General features: G+C 46.5%; 1 protein-coding gene and 1 non-coding gene across 2 annotated transcripts in view; both read right to left on the bottom strand.

Annotated features, from left to right (window-relative positions):
* dmc1 (DNA meiotic recombinase 1) overlaps nucleotides 1-24,694 on the bottom strand; it is a 61,455-nt gene extending 36,761 nt beyond the window's left edge. The window contains exons 1-7 of the mRNA XM_078238422.1: nucleotides 24,638-24,694; nucleotides 16,583-16,627; nucleotides 13,553-13,699; nucleotides 10,152-10,234; nucleotides 5,396-5,448; nucleotides 5,156-5,197; nucleotides 4,392-4,464 (exon numbers count right to left, since the gene is read on the bottom strand). Coding sequence (XP_078094548.1) covers nucleotides 4,392-4,464; nucleotides 5,156-5,197; nucleotides 5,396-5,448; nucleotides 10,152-10,234; nucleotides 13,553-13,699; nucleotides 16,583-16,627; nucleotides 24,638-24,694 — 500 coding nt within the window. The remainder of the gene's footprint in view (nucleotides 1-4,391; nucleotides 4,465-5,155; nucleotides 5,198-5,395; nucleotides 5,449-10,151; nucleotides 10,235-13,552; nucleotides 13,700-16,582; nucleotides 16,628-24,637) is intronic.
* LOC144509603 (U2 spliceosomal RNA) lies at nucleotides 24,010-24,208 on the bottom strand. Its single transcript, XR_013500512.1, has one exon. It is a non-coding gene; the product is annotated as a U2 spliceosomal RNA (small nuclear RNA).
* Nucleotides 24,695-27,734: the final 3,040 nt, after the last annotated feature.

Below are 27,734 nucleotides of genomic sequence, written 5' to 3' on the forward strand. Positions count from 1 at the left end.
GCCACAACGAACAAGGCTCCACCCCGGCTGTCTCCGACTGCCTTGATCAAATGAGGGTTTTCTTGACTTTACCCGGCTCCCCATCACCCAAACTTAACCAGGATCTTCAAGGAACATAGCACGGAGAATACACTCCAGGATTAGATAATTACAAGTTGCGCATCAGGACAAATAAAAGGATTAAAAGATGAGTAGTGCCAGACTTGCAAAAATGCAGCCATTCCCATGCTTTCATCACATGATGCCCCCCTCCCCCCACCCCCAACCCACCTTTAAAAGTAATTTGACTAAAATATTTAAGAAATAAATCATTGTTAAATGTGTGATTTGAAATTAAGACCTTGGGACTAAGGGTCACATTATCTACTAAACAAGCTACCCAGGCTGTGTAGAAACTTCCTGCACAAAGCCTTGACGTACTGGATTTAGCTTAAGGAAGCAGCACTCATTGAGATTGTAATCCCATCACAGATTGAGAGATATAATGAATAGATGCTGGCAAATTGCGTTTCTAAAAAGCTACACAGCTACGGTGAAATGTGACAGTGGAATTTACATGATAATGCCACTGGTGGTATTACTGGCAACATACACACATTTAAAGTATTGAATTTTAACATTGGAATTCCCATAGGAAATGCTTGCATTGCGGGTCCCAATGCAGTGAGACCACAATACTGAACACAACTGAAAGCAGCAGAATTTTGGATCTGACGGGAAAGGCATCGGGAACAATTGTGCATGTGCCTTCAGCGGCAGTGTAGGTTGAGTGAGCATGCACAACTGTTGCTGCAGCCTTTCCAGTCGGTGGCAGGAGGTACAGTGATCAAATAATTGGAGGAGTACCTCCAAAGGACTCCAAACTATCCTGGGAATTGATTGGGAAAGTGGACTGGGTGAAGCAGAGCACAGCACTGAGGAGGAACAAGTGACGATGACAGCTGCCAAATAGCAATAAGACTTAGAGTGTGGAAGAAAAGCCAGATGCGCAGCTGGTGTGGGACCTAGATAATTACCTCACAAGGTTGCACTCATTAATCAGCAGAAGCCTTTCATACAGTTCTTTGAGAACCTTCAAAGTGCTTTACATGGGAAATTAGAATACATACATGTAATGCAACACAATGTACTAATAGTACTTAGTAGACATCATGTGAACGAGATCCAAGATTCAACAATCATGTTAATATAAGTATGCCTTTCAATTTGAAAGGAATATTCTGATAGTGAAAATCTCTCTGTGAAATTAGGGCCGTGAGTATCCCATCGTGACCCACAACTTTACTGGCGGGTCGAGGTGGGAGGTGGGCGTCGCCGGCCTTGAAGCAGGATTTGCACATGCGCCGGGATCGCATGCGCATCTTCCAGAGCCGGAGAACAGTCGCCGCTCAGATCACGCTGGAAACCGGCGAGAAGCCAGAGAAGTAATTTAAATCTTTTTAAAATGCATTTTAAATATGTTTATCAGTTCATTATCGAGAACTTTCAGGTCCCGATTGAATCTCCCACCCCGCCAGGGGTACTTCATTCCAGCGGGGTTCAGACTAGCTCCCCACATTCGGGGAACTAGCGGGAGAATCCGCCGGAATGAAAGGGCATCAATTGGGATCCCCCAGGGGGTCAGGCGGTGGGGGGGTGGTGCCCCCTGGGCATGGGCACCCTGACAATGCCAGCCTGTACTCCCTGGCACTGCCCAAAGGACAAAGTGCCCATGCCAAGGGGGCACCTTGGCACTGCCCATCGGGCATCAGGCAGTGACAAGGGGGTGGGCCTAGGGGTGATCGGTGGGGCTGGGGGGGTCCCGCTGCCACTCTGCAGACAGGATCAGTCTGGGATGGAGGGAGGACAGCGATTGGGGTGGGCTGGGGGGAGGATGATCTGCTGGGGGGGTGGGTCTGCCAAGGTGAGGGGGGTGGGGAGATCACCACTGCTGGGGGGGCTTGTGCATCGGGGCGCCCTGGGTCGGGATGGGGTGGGAGGTCAGGGCTGGCCTGGGAATTGTTATGGGACTGCCATGGGGCCGTGCGGAGGGCTGGAGGGGCAGTACTGCGATGATCCTGTGCTGGTCAGCAAACGGGGAGTCTGACAGATCGTGATCACTGCACATGCGCAGAGTTCCAGAACTGTCAAACTTCAGCGTGAATAGGCCCCACCCCCCTGGATTTTTAATGATATTCACAACTGGGACCTCTGCAGTGCAGAGTGCGGAGATTCAGGTGAGAAGCTGAACTGACAAAACAGTCGGGATTTAGAACAGTTTTCCTGCCAATTCAGCACTTTTGGGAGAATCGCCCCCTAGATTTCTGCAATCTGCAGGCAAAAACTGAAATTGCAGCTAATAAAGTATATTTATTAGTGTCACAAGTAGGCTTACATTAACACTGCAATGAAGTTACTGTGAAATCCCCTAGTCGCCACATTCCGGCGCCTGTTCGGGTATACGCAGGGAGAATTTAGCATGGCCAATGCACCTAACCAGCACGTCTTTTGGGCTGTGGGAGGAAACCGGAGCACCCGGAGGAAACCCATGCAGACACAGGGAGAATGTGCAAACTCCACACAGACAGTGACCCAAGCCGGGAATTGAATCCGGGTCCCTGGAGCTGTGAGGCAGCAGTGCTAACCACTGTGCTCCCCTTACTACATTTACATTACAGGAGAATATACAAACAAGGAGCAGTAGGCCATTTGAGCCCTCGATCCTGCTCTGCCATTTAATAAAATCATGGCTGATCTGATAGTAACCTTTAATCTGCATCCCACCTACCCCCAGTAAGTCCCTTGCAAGAATCTATCCACCTCTGTCTTAAAAATATTCAAAGACTCTGCTTCCACCACCTTTTCAGGTGGAGTTCCAAAGACTTACAACCCTCAGAGAAAAAAATTTTCTTCACCCGTTTTAGATGGGCGACCCGTTACTTTAAAACAGTGACCCCCTAGTTCTAGATTCTCCCATAAGAGGAAACATCCTCTCCACGTCCACCCTGTTAATACCTCAGGTATTGATGTTTCAATCAAGTTGCCCCCTAGTTCTAGATTCTCCCACAAGAGGAAAACATCCTCTCCACATTCATCCTGTTAATACCTCTCAGGTATTGATGTTTCAATCAAGTCGCCTCTTACTTCTCTAATCTCCAGCAGATACAAACCTAACCTCTCCAACCTTTCCTCATAAGTCAACTCACCCATTCTAGGTATTTATCTGGTAAACCTCCTCTGAACTGTTTCCAATGCATTTACATCATTCCTTAAATAAGGTGACCATTACTGTACATGGCAGGTTCCCAACCAGTGTGTCGTGGCACAGAGGTATGCGTGAAGGCCCTACAAGTGTGCTGCAAAATTTTGGGTTACCAACATAAAACATTCCAACTAGCGCGTGTGCAGCCCTTTCCTCGTTGACGCATGCACAAGAGATCATGCCACACCTTTATACAAAAACAAATTTGGGGAATTGGAGCTGCCAACCATGGAGCTGAAGACAAAGGCCCCATGCACCTGTGCAAAAAGGGCACAAAATCCTAGGAAAAGCGAGAGAGGCAGGGAGAAGCTGAAAAAAACAAGAGAGAAGACAGGGAGAAGTAAAAAAAAACAAAGTAAGGGAAGATTTCAGAGGTAAGAAACAGGAACCAATTAAGTTAAGAAAAGGAAAAACAGACTCCAGTGTTGTATTTGGCATGCAATTTGTGATAAGGCTTTGAGTGTAAACTTCTTAAACTAATGAAAATTGTATTAAATGGTGCCTTGATATGTTTTCAGGAGGTTTTAGAGATACAGTTGCGAGAGGGAAGTTCATTTGGAGAAAATAGAAGGTGTGCTGCAAAAGTTTTTATAGTACAAAGGTGCGTCATGACTCAAAATAAAGGTTGGGAACCACTGCGACACACAGTACTCCGGATATGGTCATTCTAGTGCACTTTATAACTGAAGCATAACCTCCCTACTTTTGTAATGAAATCCCCTGGCAATAAATGATAACATTCTACTAACTTTTCTAATTATTTGCTGTACATGTATACCTATTGTGTTTTGAGCCTACAAAAACATCCCAAGGCACTTCATTGTTGGAGCTCAGACCCAAATAGGAATAGGGGTAGGAGAAAGGAGATGGGGAGGTGCAGATTCCGTGTACACAGGATCTGAATTCATAGCAGAAGAAGCCATGGAATGGGAATAGAATCATAGAATCCCTACAGTGCAGAAGGAGGCCATTCGGCCCATCGAGTCTGCACCGACCACAATCCCACTCAGGCCCTATTCCCGTAGCCCCACATATTTACCCTGCTTATCCCCTGACACTAGGGTCAATTTAGCATGGCCAATCACCTAACCTACACATCTTTGGACTGTGGGAGGAAACCAGCTAACAAAGCTAACAAAGGAAAGGATACAAGGTGTTCTCTGTGTCAATGAAGATCACCTTTCCTCCACTGTATCCGCTCGGTCCAGGAAGCTGAGCAGTTACTATAATGAGAGAGATAAATCAATTGGTACAGTTCTGGTCAGGGGGTCACTAGACTTTCATCAGCTTGCCTCATTTTGGTGCTCTCTATCACAGGGTCACCTCAATTGAAAAGTTCCACTGTGAAAAGGGCACTGCTGTTACATTTGTATTTTTCAACTCAGGGAACCACTACCATAATACTCCTTAGATGATTCTATTTAGTGCAAGTATAAATCTACAGTGAGTCCAGGGTACAATGCTCAGTTTCTCCAGCTGTACAAAGGCTGATCATTGGTAACTATGTCAATTGTGTTTTACTGTAGGCAGGTGATGAGCACTAACTGGATTTTCGCTTGTGCCCATTAATAAATGACATTGATGTTGGTGTTGGGTTAGAAAGCGCTTGCTTGTAATCTGCAAAATATATAAATAAATGCTTATAAAAGATTGGTTTCAGTTGTATCTTTCACCTACTTGCATTCTGAACTATAACAATTACATTGCCTCTGAAAGAATTTGTCTTCTAAACACAAACTGCAGATCGATTCTTAACACTGCAGCATTACGATGGACTTTTAAATCCCTAATTTGCAGCGTTTTATTTGAATAACAACAAAGGCGTAGATGATCTAATGCCACACCCAGCATTTATATTCTCAGCTTTTGAAGTGCTGGCATAGGGATTTTAATGTTCTATATATGGGAATTTACCGCAGAAAGTGTGCGACAGCTGTGTCTTCCCAGTTCGAAATTCTGCAAATAAAAACAGAAATTAACTGCAAAGATGAAAGACGAATTTAGCGTTTAGTGCCTTCCACATCCTGAAGGACTCAAAGTGCTTTAAAACCAGGCCTTTTGAAATGCATTCACTCCGGTTTGCACCGTTTGCAGCCTCCACCTAGTTCTTTCCATTAACACCAGGGCCTTTCTGCCTTTGTTGAACTCACTCACCACCAAATGCCTCAGTGATTGCCATGCTTTCAATTCCACCACCCAGCAGTTTACTGCAAAGAAACAAAGTAAATGTTAACACTGTATATTGTATTTTCTAGTATCACTCAAAGTATAGCACATAAATCACACTGTTGTCATGAGTGTTGATATTATAGCAACCATCCTTCCAGTCCAACATGCGGATATCTCACTCAAAATTATACGGTTACAAATCGTGGATTACTCATTTCAAATGTGTTTTCTCAAATCTAACCCAAAATATTTCAAAGGTGTTTACAGAATATTGTCCAGGTTTTTGAATCTTTCCCCTGCCCAGCTTGCCATTTCTACTGTCCAGCATCCTCCCTGGTGTCACATAGGCAGGACAATCTGTATTGTGACCTTTAATATGATCATCCTCAACGTCACTTAGCTGAGCATTTTGCAAAGTGAGATGGATGCCTTCTTCTTTCTGCATAGTGTCCCCAGTCAGGATTCTCCCAGTCCCCTGCGCGAGCAACACAGCAGACTGGGAGACATCAGCGGGGAGCCTCTAGCGGGACTCGTGACCGGCATCCGGCCGATCGCGAGTCTCCTAGGCCCTCATTTTCCCCAGAAATCGGTACGGGGCTAATTACCATATGGAAATCTCAATTTCCACATGATTAGTGGGCCCGTGACGGTAGTCTCTAGGCCCGGGAGACCAGAGGCACTATGCTGCCGGCCTCTCCATCAGGATGAGGCCCCGCGTTCCACTTTCTGGTGTGTATCTCTCTGAGGCACTCTGCGATGCACAGAGTGCCGGAGATTCATGAAACAAAGTACACCCACAAACCGGACAGGAAAATCTTCCGTTTTCCCGCCTGTTGAGCACTTGGGAGAATCCCGGCCATTGTTTTTTTCATCCTTGAGAATGTCCAGTATGGGCTACACAAGTCGCAACCAGGCCAAACTATTACCAGGCATACTCTGGTACTTATAAAATTGAATATATATTTTTCTGAGATACGGCGCTAACACTGTAAAGGGGAGTACAATGCAACTCCAGTAGTTAGAGCAGGCCACCACCTGCGATTGAATTAAACAGGTTTGGCAGCTGAACATCATGTATTTTCAATCTCTGTCACTGCTTTCAAAATAACGCAACAGGCTGTTTCTGCAGTAAATGAAAAATCGAGAGTTATGAACATAGAACATAACAGCGCAGTACAGGCCCTTCGGCCCTCGATGTTGTGCCGATCAGTGAAACCAATCTAAAGCCCATCTAACCTACACTATTCCAATATCATCCATATGTTTATCCAATGACCATTTAAATGCCCTTAATGTTGGCGATGAACGGTATGCTCTGTCTGTACAGTGCGCAAGAAACAATACTTTTCACTGTATGCTAATATACATCATATCATATAGAATCATAGAATCCCTACAGTGCAGAAGGAGGACATTCGGCCCATCGAGCCTGCACCGACAACAATCCCACCCCAGGCCCTATCCCCACAACCCCACACATTTACCCCGCTAATCCCTCTAACCTACACATCCCGGGACACTAAGGGGCAATTTTAGCATGGCCAATCAACCTAAACATGTGACAATAATAAATCAAATCAAATCAATCTCCCCCATAAAGACAGAAAGATCCGGCAACATCTGTCTTTTCAGCAATAACAGAGGAATGGTTAATTACAACGTTTCACGAGAATATTTCTACTTTTTAAATTTGCTAATTTCAGGCTTCAGGTTAATAGAAGAGAGGTGTGGTGTGTGTAGACACCCTTAATTACTCCCTCCCAGAAATCAATCTAACCTATCAGACAGTGCATTCTCATGCAGAAAATGCGGAGATTTTCTTGTAGTGAATGTAATCAAGATCAATTCTGCAGTAAATCTAATTGATGGTTTCTGCAGTAAATGGAATAGTTAGTGCAGTAAAAGGTTCCTCCAGTAAAGGGAGAAGAGATATTTCCCGCAGTATATATAGTACCTACAGTAAATGCAAGTTTCTGCAGTAAATCTACGAGATATTGTTGTAATACAATAGATTGTTCCTGCAGTAAATGCAATACTGTTCCATTAGTAGAAAACCACAAGCAGTAGTTCTGCAGTTAATAGAGACAGGTCCTGCAGTAAATACAATTAATCATTCCTGCAGTAAATAGAAAAGATCCTTTCTTTAATAAATGCAATAAAGAGGGGGTGAAATTCATCTGTCCTGTTCTTTGGGCATTGGGATTGCAATTTATGGCAAAATTTGTTCATCAGAATCATCTTAAAGATTTCTGTGCAAGTTCCTGAGACTTCCGTGCTGCTCTCTTCTCAACATTGCCAGTAAACGCAGCAGACAGCAGGAGGCATCAGCAACATTATTATTACAGGTAGTATATCTCAAACAGACCACATCACCAGCTACTAAATGCATTACATTACACATTAGTCATCCAGCACCAGTCCTTGGCACTCAGTACTCATGCCTAACATCCAAGAACTCCACCTCACTTTCACACCTACTAATGTGCCAATCACACACCCGCCTCTCACTGCCTCTGTATATCTACAACTATTCAGCTATTGTATGCACATCGCCCACAGTGCAACACAATCTCTCCTCTCTCTTGCAGGCACACATAGAAAGAAGCAGAGCAGAATCAGTGAGGGAAAAAGGCACCTGCGTCCCCTGAGCCCAGATGGCTCTCACTGTCATGGGCACCAGCTGCAAGGGGGGGCTTGCAGCATCTGATGTCACAGAGAACATTGAGGATGAAGATACGTTTCCGCTCCTTCTCAACTTCCAATCCAGCTATCTGGCTTGATGAGCAAGCTGCTGATGGTGTGACCATGGACTCTTGCTTCCCTCCCCATCCACTTCCCTTTGTTGCATTTACTGCGGAATTATTGTTACTGCTTTTGCTAAAGAAAAACTATTGCATTTACTTCAGGAACAATCTATTACATTACTGCAATAACTCTTACACTTACTACAGGAACTCTGTTGTATTTACAGTAGGGACCATCTCTATTCTATTTATTGCAGGGAAACATCTTTACTGCCTTTACTAAAAGAACACTATTGCATTTACCACATGAACTGTTTCTGTTCCATTAACTACAGGAAGTGGCAGGTAGATTTACTTCAAAACTATTTTGATTACATTTAGTACAGAATTTATGCATTTTCTGATAATAATCTTCCTCTTTTGAGCACTTATTTCAAACACCTGGTTACCAGTCAAGGAAGCCCTAGGAAAAACAAAGAGAGCAATACCACTGATGAAGAGGCCCTGTCACTTAATGTGAATACCCAAAGCTTTCGGCTTCAATACTGGCACTGCCCTTACTTGGAGGCCAGAAAACAGTTGGTATCAAAACATGTGAGTCACAGCGCATCAGTGGTTGCAACCTGGCCAGATGTTCCGGGTGTTGGGTGTTAATGGGAGTAGGGCAGACCACCTCAGAAACAACTCGGAGCAGTAACAGGGGCCACTGAGTGCGAAGGGTGAAAGGCCAGCCTCAGTGCTCCGGGGCTTGTAAGAAAAGTAATTTTAAAAAAAATTCTTCTAGCCCTCATACAATCCCCATGCCCCATCCATGCCAACTCATGCCCCTTTCCCACCTCCCCATGGCCCCTTATACCCCCATGCTAACCTACCCACACCCATGGTCCTTTATAGACCCTATGCCCCCATCAATCCTTACCCTCACTGTGGTATAGCCCCCCCCCCCCCCCTCCCACCCAAGTGAGCAAAACCTCGCTATGGGGTTACCTAAGGCCCCATCCTTGTCATTGCCACCCAGGCAGTGCCAGCCTGGCACTACCACCCAAGCATCCTGGCAGTGCCAACCTAGGGTGTCAGACAATGCCAGGGCACTGCCCAGCTATGTCTCTGACCACCCGAGGGCTTCAATGGCCTCCAAGCAACCCCCCACACCCCCCCATTTGCGGAGACCAGTAGTGATTCGTGCCAGGCTCCTGATGCACCCGAGAGTTAGTGAATTGCAGGAGCCTAGAGAATCCAACTTCAAGCCGACCCTCACTGGGCGTGACCAGATCACACAAAGGCTCGGAGCTGGGAGAATCCCAAAGGTGTTTCTCTCTGGTGCTAAATGCGCTATGGCCCCTCCCCAATGCTCTGCCTGGCACCAGCACGATCTGCAGGCCGGAGGAGTGCTGAACGAAATGCAGTCCAGTGTCTGAATTAGATGTATTAGAGATAGTTCATGCAGCAAATGGAATAGTTAGATCCTGCAGGACATGGAACAGAGAGACCAAGGCACTTCCATAACTATAAAATGCATTTGTATCACAAAAAATAATTCAGATGTAGCTCAGTGACCACCTCACTGTTCCCTGTTTGATGTGTGTATCTCTTTTAATTTTAATTTAATGCCTCTCAGACAGTTTATACTTTGCCATCAACATCACTGTTGAACCAAAATTTAAATAATGACTCCATTCTTAAAGTTACAAAGCCAATGCGCAGAGTGGACAGGGCAAGCCTTTAATCCATCTCTTTATTTGCTCCGAAAACCAATTCAAATTCAAATTGAATCCTATTCATGGTTCCCGCAAGAGTGACATACAAACAAGATCCAAGCTGACAAGGAAAGGCATTTGCACCTGATCTCGGGCTTGATCTGACACTTGATCTTAGCCAAAAATACACAAAATGATGTAGAATAACTTTTTTGTTTGATTTCGGAAAAAAGTTTTGTTGCAGCAAATCCCTTTTTGGTGGCACTTCATGTAATTTCCTTAGATAAGTAAGGTTCTCACTCTAATTCTTGGCTGCCAGTGGTGATGTGAAACACTGTTTTTCTCTTCTCGCTGTACTCAGACGCGGTGAGAAATCCTGGCTCCTGCAGCACAAAACAACAATTTTCTTTGCAAATAAAACAATGATATTTACAAATACTAGTCTGTGCCAAGGATAGCATGCAAAGGGCAAATTGGAAAGGGAGCACAGTTTCAAAACAAGGGGTCTCCCATTGAAGTTGGAAATGAGGACTATTGTTTCTCTCTCAGAGTTCACTAATTTTTGGAATTCACTACGCCAGGGACCAGTTGGTTCATTCAATATACTCATGACTGAGTTAGACAGATTTTTGATCGACAAGGAAGTCAAGTGTTATGGGGAGCAGGCAGGAAAGTGGAATTAAGGCCACATTCAGATCAGTCATGATCTTGTTGAATGGTGGAGCATGCTCGAGAGCCAAATGGCTTATTCTGCCTCCTATTTCTAATGTTCTACCAGTAACAGGACTGTGATAGGGTTAATGACAATCCTGCAGTCAATTATCTCAGCCCTGCAGGAGTTTCTCAAAACAATATGTTGGCCCCAACCACCTTCAGCTGCTTCATCAATTACCTTAAGGGAGAAGTGGGATGTTCACTGATTACCACACAGAGTTCACTTCCATAAGTTATTCCTCAGAAAATTAAGTAGTCTGTGCCATGGGCAACAAGCATCCAAACTTGGCCTGATAAGTGGCAAGTAACATGCATGCCGCACAACTGTCAGGCAATGAACATCTCTAATAAGATCGTCTAATCACCTCCCCATGAAACTCAATGCATTACCATCATCAAATTCTGCACCATCAACATTCTGAGGGTCACTATTGACCAGAAACTGGAGCAGCCACAATACTGTTGCTATAGGAGCAGAGTACAGGCTGTGTATCCTGCAATGAATGGCTCAATGCCCGACTCCCCACAGCCTTTCCACCACTTAACAGGCATAAGTCAGGAGGATGATGGAATACACCCTATTTGCCTGAGTGGATGTAGCTCCAAAGTTTGAGGCTTGACACCATCCAGCACTAAACGGCACTTCATTAACCATACCTTAAGCATTCATTCCCTTTGCTATGGCACATCTTGGCTGCAGTGTACACCATCTACAAGATGCACTACAACAGTTCTCCAAGTCTTCTTCAATAGAAACTCCCAAACCCATCCAGAAGGACAAGGATAGCAGGTGCATAGGAACACCACCACTACCAGGTTTCCCTTCCAAGTCATACACCATCTTTATTTGGCCATCTACAGCCTTTGCTTCATCATTACTGGGTGAAAATCTTGGAACTTATCAACCCGAAATATTAACTTTGTTTCTCTCTTCACAGATACTGCTGATGTGCTGAGTATTTCAGCATTTTTTGTTTTTACTTTAGTAGCATTGGGCTTTACTTATATCAGCAACAGAACGGTGTCTTTAGTATGATGGGCCTTACTTGTGCCTATAATAGGACTATAATAGGAAAGGATTAGTATGCAGGATTATTCCGAAGGAAATTTTTCCACCTGTGCATCCTGATATTCTATCCAACAAAGAACTTCCAGAGTTCATGCGCATATCAAACTGATCTTTCTCTTCACCCTAGCTATGACTGTAACACTATATCCTGCACCCTCTCCTTTTCTTCTCCCCTATGTTCTCTATGAATGGTATGTTTTGTCTGTATAACACACAAGAAACAATACTTTTCACTGTATCCCAGTACACGTGACAATAATAAATCAAATCAAATCAGTCTCCAAACTTGGAGAGCAGTTTGATGTTCCATGCTGACTCCACATACCCTATGTCAATTTTATTCCACTGTGGGACTTACGGGGCGGGATTTTACCGACTCGCTCAGGCGAGACTGGAAATTCCCGCCCGAGGTCAACGGAGATTTCCACTGTCGGACCCTTGCCCTCTCTGATTCCATGGCGGGTGAGGTGGTAGAGTTCTAACTCTGGATTCTAATCTATTGGTGGGATTCCACTAGTATCTGCGCCAGAGGATGGTGGGGTTTCTGGACCTCACTCCAGCTGCCCCTCTATCCCATGGGAGGCCATGGGGCACACGAAGGGATGAGGATCGTCTGGTGCACAGTTTGGGGCCTTCCACCCAGGAGACCCAGGGGATCTCCAGCCTATCTGAGTCCTCTGCTTCTTGTGAGCAACATTCCTCCAGCCCCACACACCAATGAGGGCAGCACAGCAATAACTATGTTGCCCGAAAGCAGGCTGAGACCCTCAAGGTTCAGGTCCCCCAAGGAACGCCCGCCAAGGGCATCCTAAGCAACAGGGCGTTCCCTAGTCAGCTAGGGAAGTCAGCAAGCCTCCTCAACTTCAGCTGCGGAGACTGGGGAAGCACCGAGATGTAGTGGGAGGGTGAGGAAGATTAAGAAGAGATAGGTACCTAGTTGGCATGGGTGAAAGTAGGCACAAGAAAGGTCACCACTGTATATACTAACAAATAATAAATCACTCCATTCACTCACAGAGCTTCCACCTTGTCATTTCATGTCACCAAGTTCAGCGAACCCACGCATACACCCAACACTTTGTTCCTTTGGAGTGTGAGAATGGCTGTGTCATGTCCCTCCCACACACTGAGGACAGAGTAAAGAAGCCTTGCTGCAGGCAACCCTGCACCCCCCTCAACACAGTAAGGAGTTGAACAACACCAGGTTAAAGTCCAACAGGTTTATTTGATAGCAAACGCCACTAGCTTTCGGAGCGCTGCTCCTTCGTCAGGTGAGTGGAAGATCTGCTCATAAACAGCAAACAGGGCATATAAAGACACAAACTCAATTTACAGAATAATGAATAATGATTGGAATGCGAGTCTTTACAGCTAATCAAGTCTTAAAGGTACAGACAATGTGAGTGGAGAGAGCATGAGCACAGGTTAAAGAGATGCCTGACGAAGGAGCAGCGCTCCGAAAGCTAGTGGCGTTTGCTACCAAATAAACCTGTTGGACTTTAACCTGGTGTTGTTAGACTCCTTACTGTGTCTACCCCAGTCCAACGCCGGCATCTCCACATCATGACCCCCCTCAACACCCAGCCACCCTTCCCGAGACCCAGTTCACGGAAAGAGAAATCACCCCTCCATCCATCGGGACTAGAATAGTTCAATTTTGCATCTCATCACCTTAGCGCGAGGGGCAAGCGGCTGTCGAAGTGCTGATTGCCTGCCCACCTTGAGTGTAAGATGAAAGTGAAAACCTGGCCAAAGATTTAGAGGGGCCTGGAGTGCCTGAGACTAGGATCCTAGCTTTGATGAAGCTCATGATGTGCCTGTTCATTGGCCTCATTCTGAGGTTTATTTATATCTAAACTGGGACTGTGACAGGGTTTGTACAGTCAGGGTTTGTTTATACCACTGATGGTATCCTTACTATGAGCTTGTTGGCTGCTTCCTTAATTTTGTCCACCTTGGCCTCAGAAAGACCCTTGATGTTGCAGAGTGCCTTTCGTGTCGTCATCTGAATTCCCTTCACTGTGCAGATTCCAACAGTTTTCATCTTCTTAATATCAGCCACATTCTGTAAGAAGAGCACCATCAGGGTTCTGAATTATTACCGAAGAAACCAGAACATTATTTTGTTCAAAAGACATACACAAGCTAGGGTCACGCGAGGTTAAATCCAAAGAACAGGACACCAAACCAGCAGACTTTGACTTTCTCTTAATATTTTCCACTACCGTCGCGAGCCTACCTGATGCGAATGGGAGCGGAAAATCCCAGCCAAAATCTATCATTTTTGCCCCTGCCACATACTCTATATGTTCGCTCACTGATTCCATTTTACTCCCTGGCTATCGTCTCAAGCTGAACGAGGCTGCCTCCAGCTTCAGCAGGCTATTCAGCCCAAGCTGAGTGTCTAACCCCAAATTCACTCCAGTGCCTATGTACTTCCAGCTTCACTGCTACCTTAGCCCATCTACTGCATTTGTTGCCTCCAGATTTAACTAATCCAATGAGCTCCAGGATGGACCCACATCCATCCTTCATAAAACCCATTCAAAACCTGTACACCTCACAGCACCATCCTAATTACTCCTTCTCATCCCGGTCCATCCCGGTCTCATCCTGGCCCAACCATCATCCCGGTACCTAAGAAAAACCAAGCAGCGTGCCTTAATGACTATCGGCCGGTGGCTCTGACATCCATATTATGAAGTGCTTCGAAAGGTTAGTCATAGCGCAAATCAATTCCAGCCTCCCAGACTACCTGGATCCAATACAGTTTGCCTACCGCCACAGCAGACGCCATCTCCCTGGCCCTGCACTCAACCCTGGAACACCTAGATAACAAGGACACTTATGTTAGACTCCTATTTATTGACTACAGCTCAACCTTTAACACTATTATTCCCACGAAACTCATCTCCAAACTCCATGGCCTGGGCCTCGGCACCTCCGTCTGCGACTGGATCCTGAACTTCCTAACTCACAGACCAAAATCAGTAAGGATAGGCAACAACACCTCCTCCACGATCATCCTCAACACTGGTGCCCCACAAGGCTGTGTTCTCAGCCCCTACTATACTCCTTATACACCTACGACTGTGCGGCCAAATTCCCTCCAATTCGATTTTCAAGTTTGCTGACGACACCACCGTAGTGGGTCGGATCTCAAACAATGACGAGACAGAGTACAGGAATGAGATAGAGAATCTGGTGAACTGATGCGGCAACAATAATCTCTCCCTCAATGTCAACAAAACGAAGGAGAACATGCCCCTGTCTACATCAATGGGGACGAAGTAGAAAGGGTCGAGAGCTTAAAGTTTTTAGGTGTCCAAATCACCAACAACCTGTCCTGGTCCCCCCCCCCCTATGCTGACAAACTAGTTACGAAAGCCCACCAACGCCTCTACTTTCTCAGACGACTCAGGAATTTTGGCATGTCAGCTACGACTCTCACCAACTTTTACAGATGCACCATAGAAAGCATTCTTTCTGCTTGTATCACAGCTTGGTATGGCTCCTGCTATGCCCAAGACAGCAAGGAACGACAAAAGGTCGTGAATGTAGCCCAATCCATCACGCAAACCAGCCTCCCATCCATTGACTCGGTCTACTCTTCCTGCTGCCTCGGCAAAACAGCCAGCATTATTAAGGACGCCACGCATCCCGGCTTCGGGAAAAAGATACAAAAGTCTGAGGTCACGTACCAACCAACTCAAGAACAGCTTCTTTCCTGCTGCTGTCAGACTTTTGAATGGACTTACCTTGCATTAAGTTGATCTTTCTCTACACCCTAGCTATGACTGTAACACTACATTCTGCACTCTCGTTTCCTTCTCTATGAACAGTATGTTTTGTCCGTATAGCGCGCAAGAAACAATACTTTTCACTGTATGTTAATATATATGACAATAATAAATCAAATCTGATTAAATTCTCTGGCTCTTCTTCTATTTTGTGCTTCTGTAAATGGCTTGATGTTTTTCTATGTTAAATACAAGTTATTGTTTACTGAATAAAATCAGAAAATACTGAAAAAAGTCAGCAGGTCAGCCTAATCTTTGGAGATATAGAGTTTACATTTCAGTACAATGACTTTTTGTCAGAACTAGTCATCAACTTAAAACATTAACTCTGTTTCTCCCTCTACAGGTGCTGCCTGGCCTGCTAAATATAAGGAGTCACTATGTGATATCAAGAAATGGCTGAAGGCACTGGAAAATGCAACATTCTGACAATAATACTGAAGACTTGAGCTCCAGAACTAGCCGTGCCCCCAGCAAAGCTGTTCCAGATCGGCTATAGCATGGGTATCTACCCAACAATGTGAAAAGTGCCCAGACATGTCCTGTGCACAGAAGGTGGATAAATCCAATCCAGCCAATTACTGCCCATTAGTTTACTTTCAATCATCAGCAAAGTGATAGGGAGTGTCACTGACAGTGCTAATAAGCAGCACTCACTCAGCAATAGCTTGCTCATCAATGCTCAGCTTGGGTCCCACCAGTAGCACGCAGCACCAGACCTCATTACGTTACAGCTTTGGTCCAAACATGGACAAAAGAGCTGAACGCATGAAGTAAGGTGTGAGTGGCTGTCCTTGATATCAAGACAGCATTTGACAGAGTATGGCATTAAGGAGCCCTGGAAAAACAGAAGTCAATGGAAATCAGGTGAAAACTCTCCACCGGTTGGAGTCATAACTAGCACAGAGCAACATGGTTCTAATTGTTGAAGGTCAATCATCTCACCCCCAGGACATCATTGCAGAATTCATCAGGAGACTGTCCTAGACCCCCCCATCATTGGCTGCTTCATCAATGACTTTCCCTCCATCATATGGTCAGGAGGATGTTCATTAACTGATTCAATGACGACCCTAAGTCACTAACTAGAGAAAAAGGAGAGTACCCCTGGGATTCAAACTCACATCATCTCAAGTTATTATACTTACAATGCCATGCTTCTGTAGGAGGTCAATGTCCTGAAAGAATGACTCCTAAAGGAAAACAACAGAATCACTGAGAGTTTGTATTTTTCATCAAACCGAACTTAGTTGCTATTATAATAAATTATGGGATAAAATTCTGATGTGCAGGGATTAAGGCTCATTATACTGTTATATTGCCTTTTGTTTTTATAACAAATATTCTTTCAAAAAGTACGTTTAATTGAACTATGGCAAGTAATAACCTGTGCATTTACACATCCTCATAGGATCCCTACAGTGCACAGAGGCCATTCGGCCCACCGAGTCTGTACCAATTCTCTGACAGAATATCTTACCCAGGCCCTGCCCCATCCTTGTAACCCTACACATTTCCCATGGCTAATCCATCTCATTTACAAATCTTGGCACACTAAGGGGCAATTTAGCATGGCTAATTTAACCTGCAAAACCAGACTCGAAACATTGGCTGTATTCTCTCTCCACAGATGCTATCAGACCTGTTGAGATTTTCCAGCATTTTCTGTTTTTGTTTCGGATTCCAGCATCCGTAGTAGTTTGCTTTTATCTTAGTGATCCACTTTGAGTTGCTTCAGATTGTGCTCCAAGGCCACCTGAAATCTCAACTAAAGGTTCCACCATACACGCTGCAGGGAAGCACCATCATTGGAGCAGAAGCAAAAGCATATACAGGATAGGCAATAAGAGAATGCATAAGGGTAATTAGTTTATTTTTGTAGCCATTATTTTACGACTGAATTTATAAAATTGGATTAGAATGTGCGTTTTCTGGTGGTTTTTTAAATTTGTTTTTTCAGGCAGGGGATGATATGGTAATCAGTGGTAAAGGAAAGAGAAATGTGGGATTGTTGGTGAATGGGGAAGTATGGGTTGAGGTCACATATCACACAACAGTTATTTCATCATGTAGGACACAGCACAAAGGAATTGTTTAAGTCTGTTACTCATTCTGACATTCACACCTCTCATGGAGACCTTTATTTTGTTTCTTCACTTGTTCCATTACCATCTCCTTTTGCCTTGGACTATCACCCCTTTGTCATGTGATTTCTCCTGCTTTCCACCCAATTACAGACCTTCTCTCTGTTTATTTTAATTTCTCTCTCCCTCCTTTCACTTGTGTAAAACACATTACATCTCTAACTTCCACCAGACATTTGAAGATCAGAAATAGGAGCAGGACTAGACCCTACAGTCCCTTGAGACTGTTCCGTCATTCAATATGATCATGGCTGATCTTTGGCTTCAACTCTACTTTCTCACTCGCTTCCTTTGATTACTGAGACACCAAAGATCCATCTATTTCAGCCTTAAAAATATTCAGCTCTGAAGCATCCACAATCTTTTGAGATAAAGAATTCCAAAGATTCACAAGCCTTTGATTGAAGAAATTGCTCATCTCGCTTCCAAATAACCACCCCTTATCCTGAGATTGTTCCCCTGTGCTCTAGATTCCCCATGTTGTGGAGATGCCGGCGTTGGACTGGGGTAAACACAGTAAGAAGTTTAACAACACCAGGTTAAAGTCCAACAGGTTTATTTGGTAGCAAAAGCCACACAAGCTTTCGAGGCTCTGAGCCCCTTCTTCAGGTGAGTGGGAATTCTGTTCACAAACAGAACTTATAAAGACACAGACTCAATTTACATGAATAATGGTTGGAATGCGAATACTTACAACTAATCCAGTCTTTAAGAAACAAAACAATGGGAGTGGAGAGAGCATCAAGACAGGCTAAAAAGATGTGTATTGTCTCCAGACAAGACAGCCAGTGAAACTCTGCAGGTCCACGCAACTGTGGGAGTTACAAATAGTGTGACATAAACCCAATATCCCGGTTGAGGCCGTCCTTGTGTGTGCGGAACTTGGCTATCAGTTTCTGCTCAGCGACTCTGCGCTGTCGTGTGTCGCGAAGACCGCCTTGGAGAACGCTTACCCGAATATCAGAGGCCGAATGCCCGTGACCGCTGAAGTGCTCCCCAACAGGAAGAGAACAGTCTTGCCTGGTGATTGTCGAGCGGTGTTCATTCATCCGTTGTCGCAGCGTCTGCATAGTTTCCCCAATGTACCATGCCTCGGGACATCCTTTCTTGCAGCGTATCAGGTAGACAACGTTGGCCGAGTTGCAAGAGTATGTACCGTGTACCTGGTGGATGGTGTTCTCACGTGAGATGATGGCATCTGTGTCGATGATCCGGCACGTCTTGCAGAGGTTGCTGTGGCAGGGTTGTGTGGTGTCTTGGTCACTGTTCTCCTGAAGGCTGGGTAGTTTGCTGCGGACAATGGTCTGTTTGAGGTTGTGCGGTTGTTTGAAGGCAAGAAGTGGGGGTGTGGGGATGGCCTTGGCGAGATGTTCGTCTTCATCAATGACATGTTGAAGGCTCCGGAGGAGATGCCGTAGCTTCTCCGCTCCGGGGAAGTACTGGACAACGAAGGGTACTCTGTCCACTGTGTCCCGTGTTTGTCTTCTGAGGAGGTCGGTGCGGTTTTTCGCTGTGGCGCGTTGGAACTGTTGATCAATGAGTCTAGCGCCATATCCTGTTCTTATGAGGGCATCTTTCAGCGTCTGGAGGTGTCTGTTGCGATCCTCCTCATCCGAGCAGATCCTGTGTATACGGAGGGCTTGTCCGTAGGGGATGGCTTCTTTAACGTGTTTAGGGTGGAAGCTGGAGAAGTGGAGCATCGTGAGGTTATCCGTGGGCTTGTGGTACAGTGAGGTGCTGAGGTGACCGTCCTTAATGGAGATGCGCGTGTCCAAGAATGCAACCGATTCCGGAGAGTAGTCTATGGTGAGCCTGATGGTGGGATGGAACTTGTTGATGTCATCATAGAGTTGTTTCAGTGATTGTTCACCATGAGTCCAAAGGAAGAAAATGTCATCGATGTATCTAGTGTATAGCATCGGTTGAAGGTCCCGTGCGGTGAAGAAGTCTTGTTCGAACCTGTGCATGAAGATGTTGGCATATTGAGGTGCAAATTTGGTCCCCATGGCTGTTCCGTGTGTCTGGATGAAGAACTGGTTGTTGAAGGTGAAGATATTGTGGTCCAGGATGAAGCGGATGAGATGTAAAATTGCATCTGGAAACTGGCAGTTGTTGGCGCTGAGCACTGAGGCCGTTGCAGCAATGCCATCGTCATGGGGGATGCTGGTGTAGAGTGCTGAGACATCCATTGTGACGAGGAGCGCTCCTGGTTCAACTGCTCCATGTGTGCCGAGTTTCTGTAAGAAGTCCGTCGTGTCGCGACAAAAGCTGGGGGTTCTTTGTACAATGGGTTTCAGGATGCCCTCGACATAGCCGGAGAGGTTCTCACACAGGGTCCCATTGCCCGATACGATGGGACGGCCGGGTGTGTTTGCCTTGTGTATCTTCGGGAGGCAGTAGAGATCTCCAACGCGGGGAGTACGTGGGATGAGAGCACGGAGGGTGTTCTGAAGGTCCGGATCAAAGGTCTTGATCAGAGTGTTGAGTTGACGGGTGTGTTCTTTGGTCGGATCTGCAGGTAACTGTCTGTAGTGTTCCTCGTTGTTGAGTTGTCGGTACACTTCTTTGCAGTAATCCATTCTGTTCAGTATGACGATGGCCCCTCCTTTGTCTGCTGGTTTGATGACAATGTTGCGGTTGGTCTTGAGAGCGTGGATGGCGTTACGTTGTGCTTGGGTGATGTTCGGGGCTGTCTTGTGAGTGCGGCTGATGAATTTGGTGTTGACGCACCTCCTGACGGCTTGGGCATACATGTCAAGTCGAGGGCAGCGGCCTTCTGGAGACTTCTTCACCGCACGGGACCTTCAACCGATGCTATACACTAGATACATCGATGACATTTTCTTCCTTTGGACTCATGGTGAACAATCACTGAAACAACTCTATGATGACATCAACAAGTTCCATCCCACCATCAGGCTCACCATAGACTACTCTCCGGAATCGGTTGCATTCTTGGACACGCGCATCTCCATTAAGGACGGTCACCTCAGCACCTCACTGTACCACAAGCCCACGGATAACCTCACGATGCTCCACTTCTCCAGCTTCCACCCTAAACACGTTAAAGAAGCCATCCCCTACGGACAAGCCCTCCGTATACACAGGATCTGCTCGGATGAGGAGGATCGCAACAGACACCTCCAGACGCTGAAAGATGCCCTCATAAGAACAGGATATGGCGCTAGACTCATTGATCAACAGTTCCAACGCGCCACAGCGAAAAACCGCACCGACCTCCTCAGAAGACAAACACGGGACACAGTGGACAGAGTACCCTTCGTTGTCCAGTACTTCCCCGGAGCGGAGAAGCTACGGCATCTCCTCCGGAGCCTTCAACATGTCATTGATGAAGACGAACATCTCGCCAAGGCCATCCCCACACCCCCACTTCTTGCCTTCAAACAACCGCACAACCTCAAACAGACCATTGTCCGCAGCAAACTACCCAGCCTTCAGGAGAACAGTGACCAAGACACCACACAACCCTGCCACAGCAACCTCTGCAAGACGTGCCGGATCATCGACACAGATGCCATCATCTCACGTGAGAACACCATCCACCAGGTACACGGTACATACTCTTGCAACTCGGCCAACGTTGTCTACCTGATACGCTGCAAGAAAGGATGTCCCGAGGCATGGTACATTGGGGAAACTATGCAGACGCTGCGACAACGGATGAATGAACACCGCTCGACAATCACCAGGCAAGACTGTTCTCTTCCTGTTGGGGAGCACTTCAGCGGTCACGGGCATTCGGCCTCTGATATTCGGGTAAGCGTTCTCCAAGGCGGTCTTCGCGACACACGACAGCGCAGAGTCGCTGGGCAGAAACTGATAGCCAAGTTCCGCACACACAAGGACGGCCTCAACCGGGATATTGGGTTTATGTCACACTATTTGTAACTCCCACAGTTGCGTGGACCTGCAGAGTTTCACTGGCTGTCTTGTCTGGAGACAATACACATCTTTTTAGCCTGTCTTGATGCTCTCTCCACTCCCATTGTTTTGTTTCTTAAAGACTGGATTAGTTGTAAGTATTCGCATTCCAACCATTATTCATGTAAATTGAGTCTGTGTCTTTATAAGTTCTGTTTGTGAACAGAATTCCCACTCACCTGAAGAAGGGGCTCAGAGCCTCGAAAGCTTGTGTGGCTTTTGCTACCAAATAAACCTGTTGGACTTTAACCTGGTGTTGTTAAACTTCTTACTAGATTCCCCAGCCAGCAGAAACATCATTTGTGTCTACCCTATCAAGTCCCTTCAGAATATGTATGTTTCAAGGAGATCAACTCTTATATTTCTAAACTCCATAGAGTATAGACCCAATTTACTCAGCCTCTCATCCTAGGCAGCAATCTAATGAATGTCCACTGTTCTGCCTCCAAGGCAAGTATTCTTCGTTAAAGATGGAAACTGTTATAATCCTTGGCCAGATCCCCAAAGTTGTTGAAGAGCACTAGTTAGGGACCAGTAACATTTTGTTTAAAGTAGACAAAGTTTTAAGACACGTGCTCAGTGAAGAAAGCCACAAGATTCCATGGGTTTTCAACAAACAAAAAATAAACTTTACTATACAAGGTCAGAAGGATAAAACAAGTTACAATATCTAGCCTACACGCTTAACATCCAGGGTAAATATGAGGTACGTGTGAATTATCAAGCCAACTGTGGTCAGACACTACATAATAAATGGAAGATGTAACCAAGGCAGAGTTCACAGATTTCTCAGCAACCCACCCAGACATCAGTCATCAATATGAGTCAACCAATCTCACTGAAACTCTGTCTCTCTCACCAGGGTTTCCAATCTTCACTTTTGAAGGTCTTGCCTTGGAATGCTCTCCAAAAGTCACTCTGACTTGGACGGCTTAATAACAGCCCACCTAGCAACATTTCAATCTCTCCTTCTGAGAAACCATTCTTCTGCATTCCCAAATACATTCAGACATCAGCTCAAACACAGTTTCAGCTCTTCAGCTGTGCTGAGCAGAACAGTAGGGCTGCAAAGGGATACCTTTGCCCCAGCAACCCGCAACATGGGGTCAACAACGTTTTGCTGTCTTCTTGGATTTTCAGGGCTTCTCCTGAGCCTTCTTTAAGCACTAGATTTGGACGGCATCAACAACTGCCCACCTGATCACCTGACCTGGGTTTATATGACCCTTCTTTTCACTTTGTGCACAGGACCCGAAGAACATAAAGATGCAGAACTGCACAAGCGCAACTCGCTCCTGGCCTGCACATGCACCCTGAGACCAAACTCTCTACACACAATATACCATATTGTGACTCTCTAAATCATACTGGGTTTGGGTTCCCAGCCTCTGAGCTCAGCACTCAGGTAAGTTTGGGTTTTGTAACAAGATCAACTGCACACAGTATTCCAGGTGTGGTCTCCGCCATGATGTTGCTGGACAATGATGTTTCAAAACTGGAACCTTCATTTCCTCTTGTTTCACAATTTCACCCAAATATGGGTTTTAGATTTGCTCTAGCATTTATTGCCCAATTGACTTTGAACTGAGTGGCTTGTGGCTTGCTAGGTCGTTTCAGATGGCATTTAAGAATCAATCACATTGCTGTAGGTCTGGAGTCACATGCAGGCCAGACCAGGTCAGGATGGTAGATTTCCTTCCCTAAAGCACATTATTGAACCAGTTGGATTTTATGACCATCGTTTCATGGTCATCTTCAGGTTTTTAACTACAGTTAGTTTTTATTGAATTCAAATTTCATCATCTACCTTGTTCAGATTTGAACTCTAGCATTACCCTGGGTCATTGGATTACTAATCCGGTGACAATACCACTATGTCACTATTTACACACAACTATATACATATCTCCCAGGTATAGCCCTAACTAGGTATTATCTTCAGGCTGACTTCTCTCAGACTCTCTCTACCCACAATATACCATATACTCTCTAAATCGTACTGTGGGTGATACAGTTTCCCCTGTCCCATATTCCCCCTTACTCTGACAAACACACCTATAATACACTTAACCTGTCTATTTCTCTTTACAGCCTCTTTGTTTTTCTCCTCAAAGTTTGCATTCCCACCTAGCTTTGTAATTGCTCGCTGTCTCTTTGACTGAAACACTGGGGCAATTCTCAGACTTCACTTGCAGCCAGTGTTCTCCTGTCCCGCTGCAGTGAACGGAGATTTGGTGGAGCGTCAGATTCTCTGTCCTCGCTGGCAACAGCGGCGGGGCGTGAAGGGCCAGAGAATTCCAGCCATTAACTCTGTTTCTCTCTCCACAGATGCTGCCAGACCTCTAATGATTTCCAGCATTTTCTGCTTTTATTTTCTTTTTTTGTTTTTATTCCAATTCAGTCAAATCAAGTCCAATTCAGAGTCTCAACAAGTTGAGACATTCCTGATCCAAGCTGACAAGACAGGGCTCTCACCTCCTGTCTTGGGCTTGATCTACATGATCCAAGCTGATTGGAGTAGGCATAGACCCTCCTCCAAGGCTTGATCTCATTTGCATCTTAGCCAAAAGGCTGAGATGCCGCTTTTAAAAATTGCTTCAAATGAAGCTAAAATGTAACCTAATGACTTCAACCAAGCACAGCATGTCAATACTACACTTGATCTTAGCCAAAAGGCCGAGAAGCGATAGATTTGTAGATTTACAGCACAGAAGGAGACCATTTGGTCAATCATGTCCATGCAAAGATCTGATTCCACCAACCCCATTGTCTAGCATTTGGCCCATAGCCCTGGGGGTTATGGCAGCGTGTGAGTATCTAAATGCTTCTTAAATGTTACGAGAAGTTCCTGACTCAACCACCCTTTCAGGCAGTGAGTTCCAGCCTCTATGTGAAAAGGTTTCTCAACTCCTCTTTTAGCCTTCTACTTCTTAAATATGTGCCCCTGGTTACTGACCTCGATAAATTTCTGACTTTCAGCACTTGCACTATTTTGCTCTTGCATTCTTATTTTTGTTATCTGTATGTGGGTGTAAGGAGAGGCTACACCTTTTAGAGCCATGTTTGATACTTTGTTATGGAAAGCAGTCTCAGATTACACACTTAACATCACTGTACCTCTTCATCCTGGAAGCCAACTTCCTCCTCCACTACCTGATCTTCCATGGCCTTCATGGTTACAAACAAATGCTGGACACTTCTTAAGAGTCAGTTGTGGCACTAAGGGCACAAAAGGGGAAGACACAGATTCATGAATACATCCTTGCAATTCTATCATGATTTTCATAACTTCAGGATGTCCCAAAGTACTTTAAAGCCAATGATGTACTTGTGAAGTGTTGTCACTGTTGTCACATAGGAAATGAAAGAATCACAAAAAATTGTTGTATGTAGCAGTATTAAAATACCGTCTCCTGTAAGTGTTTGATTTCACAATGTGCCAGTTGCAGAAGTGGGTGGGAAAGTTATAAAATAAAAACGGATGAGGAAATGGTGCCGAGCAGGACTCAGAAAAGATATAGCACTTATATGTGTCTTCACCTTTCATTTCTAAATGTTGGTTTGCTGCAAAAAAGGTACGTAACATGGGTGAACGTGGCAGATTTTAACACCTTGGAAAAACAAGGAACACTGTGTGGAGATAAGGGTTGTAATTGTAATCAGCTAGACCAATTAGATAACTGCAAGAGAAAGCAACCCAGTCAACAAAGAAGTGGACAATCATGATATGTTGCTTGCCCTTTGCCATGTTAGCTCCTGCTGTAAGGCATTGGCTGGGAGTTGGACAGATATTTTGGTCCAAATTCCCTTCCTGTGTGAACTCCAGCTTTGCTCAGTCAATTCATGCATCTGAGAATTACTGAGCATGAAACCTCATCTGCATGCAGCCTTACCCCAAAATCTTCTCCTCTCACCACCCTGCACACCTCCCAGTAGCCTCCGAACACCATTCCATCCCTGTTTTACCTCCACTAACCTGCCTCCCACTTTACTTACCCCTCCCCTAGCCCCATTAGCCTGCTCCATTACCTCCCCTAATCCACCTCCCTTACAACCACTTACCCCCTCCCCTATCCCCACCCTTATTGTCTCCTCCCTTACCCCACTCTTTCTACCCCTTTTACCCAACTTTCCCTACTCCCTCCTTTACTACCCCAACCCCATTTTCTCTCACCCTTTCTTACTCTCCCTCCTTTACCCCCACTTTCTCTCCCCCTCCTGTACTACCCCCCTCCACCCATCTGAAGCTACTAGGCCCCTCCCCTAAACCCCGCCACTCTCCTCTCCCCAGCCCTTTCTCCCCCAACAGCCTCTCATCTCTCACCCTCCTTTATCCTAACCTCCTCTCTCACTCCCTTACCCCATCCTCTCTCCCCTTCCCTTAATCCCTTTCTCTTCCCTTACTCCCACTTCCCTATCCCCCTCCCCTCTACTTTCTATCCCTGTCCTTTTCCCCCTCCCCTCTTGCACCTCCCTTACATCCTACGCTCTTCCCCTTTCTCTCTTCTCCCTATCCCTGGCCTCCCTTAACCCCCCCCCCCCCTCTCTCACCTCCCCCCATCCTCTTCTCCTTACCCCTGCCCTCTTGCCTCTTCCTTAACCCTTCCCTTCCCCCTCTCATTTCCCCTCCCTCACTCATTGCTTTCATCCTCATTCCCTCCCTCAACCCCCTCCGTCATCCCTTTCATCCCCCTCCTCTCACCCCACTCCATCTCATCCCCCTCCCTTACCCATTTTTCCTTCATCACCCTCCCTCACCACCCTCTCTCCCATCCCCTCCCTCATCATCTTCTCTCTCATCCCCCTCTCTCACCCCCTTACTCTCAGGTGCCTCCCACACCCCATCTCTCATACCCCTCCCTCACACGCTCTCTCATACCCTCCATCACCCCCTCTCTCTAAGCCCCCTCCCTCACCCTCTCATCCCCCAGGATGAGATTAGGTGGATTAACCATGGTAAAAGTGGGGCTACAGGGATAGGGCAGTGGTTGAACCTGGATAAGATGCTCTTTCGGTGAGCAGGTGCAGAATCAACGGGCCAAAAGGCCTCTTCTGCACTGTAGGGGTTCTATGGATTTTCTCTTGTCCCCCTCCCTCACATCTCATCCCCTCCCGCTCCCTCTGTAACCCCCTCCCTCATCTTCATTAATCCTCTCCCTCACCACCTCTCATCCCTCTTCTCCCCTCTCATCCTAACACCACCCTCCCTCTCCCTCAATCTCTCTCCATCACCTCCTCTCTCTCATCCCCCTCCCTCACCACCCTCTTTCTCATCTCCCCCCCAAGCCCATCTCTCATCTGTCTCCCCATCACTCACCATCTCTCTTGCAACCCCCTCCTTCAACCCCATCTCTCTCTCACCTTCCTCCCTCACCCTGTCTCAACTCTGCTCCCTCATCCCTTCTCTCATCTCCCTCCCTCTCACCCTCCTCCCTCTCCTTTCTCTCCCACCCTCCTCATCCCCCACCTTCACACCCACTCACTCTCACCCTTCACATCCTTTCTCTCATCCCCCCTCCCCCTCAGGCCCCCCTCCCCCGCTCCCTCCCCCTCTCTCTCCCTCATCCCCCTCTCTCCCTCATCCTGCTCCCTCTCCCCATCACCCCCTCCCCTCATCACCCTCACCCCCCTCCCTCATTCCCCTGTCTCATCCTCCCCCCACCTCCCTCCCCTCCTCCCACCTCCCTCCCCTCCCTCCCTCTCCTACCCCTTCCTCCCTCTCCTACCCCCATCTCCCTCCCTCCCCCACCTCACTCCCCTCCCCTCCACCTCTCTTCCTCCCCCCACCTCTCTCGCTCCCCCCACCCCTCTCGCCCCCCATCTCCCTCCCTCCCGCACCCTTCCCTCCCCCCACCATCCCTCCTCCTTCCCCACTCCCTCCTCCCACCCTCCCCCACCCCCTCCCTCTTCTTCCCCCCACCCCCTCCCCCAACCCCTCACCCCCCCATCTCCCTCCCCCACCCCCCTCCCCTCATTCCCCCCACTTATTCCCCCCTCATTCCCTCCTTCCCCCCCTCCCCCCTCATTCTCCCCTCCCTCATTCCCCCCTCCCTCATTCCCCCCCTCCCTCATTCCCCCCCACCCTCCCTCATTCCCCCCTCCCTCCCTCATTCCCCCCCTCCCTCCCTCATTCCCCCCCTCATTCCCCCCTCCCCTCCCTCATTTCCCCTCCCCTCCCTCATTCCCCCTCCACTCATTCCCTCCTTCCCCCCCT

The sequence above is a fragment of the Mustelus asterias genome, chromosome 21, assembly GCF_964213995.1.
Source record: "Mustelus asterias chromosome 21, sMusAst1.hap1.1, whole genome shotgun sequence".
NCBI classification, from domain to species: domain Eukaryota; kingdom Metazoa; phylum Chordata; class Chondrichthyes; order Carcharhiniformes; family Triakidae; genus Mustelus; species Mustelus asterias.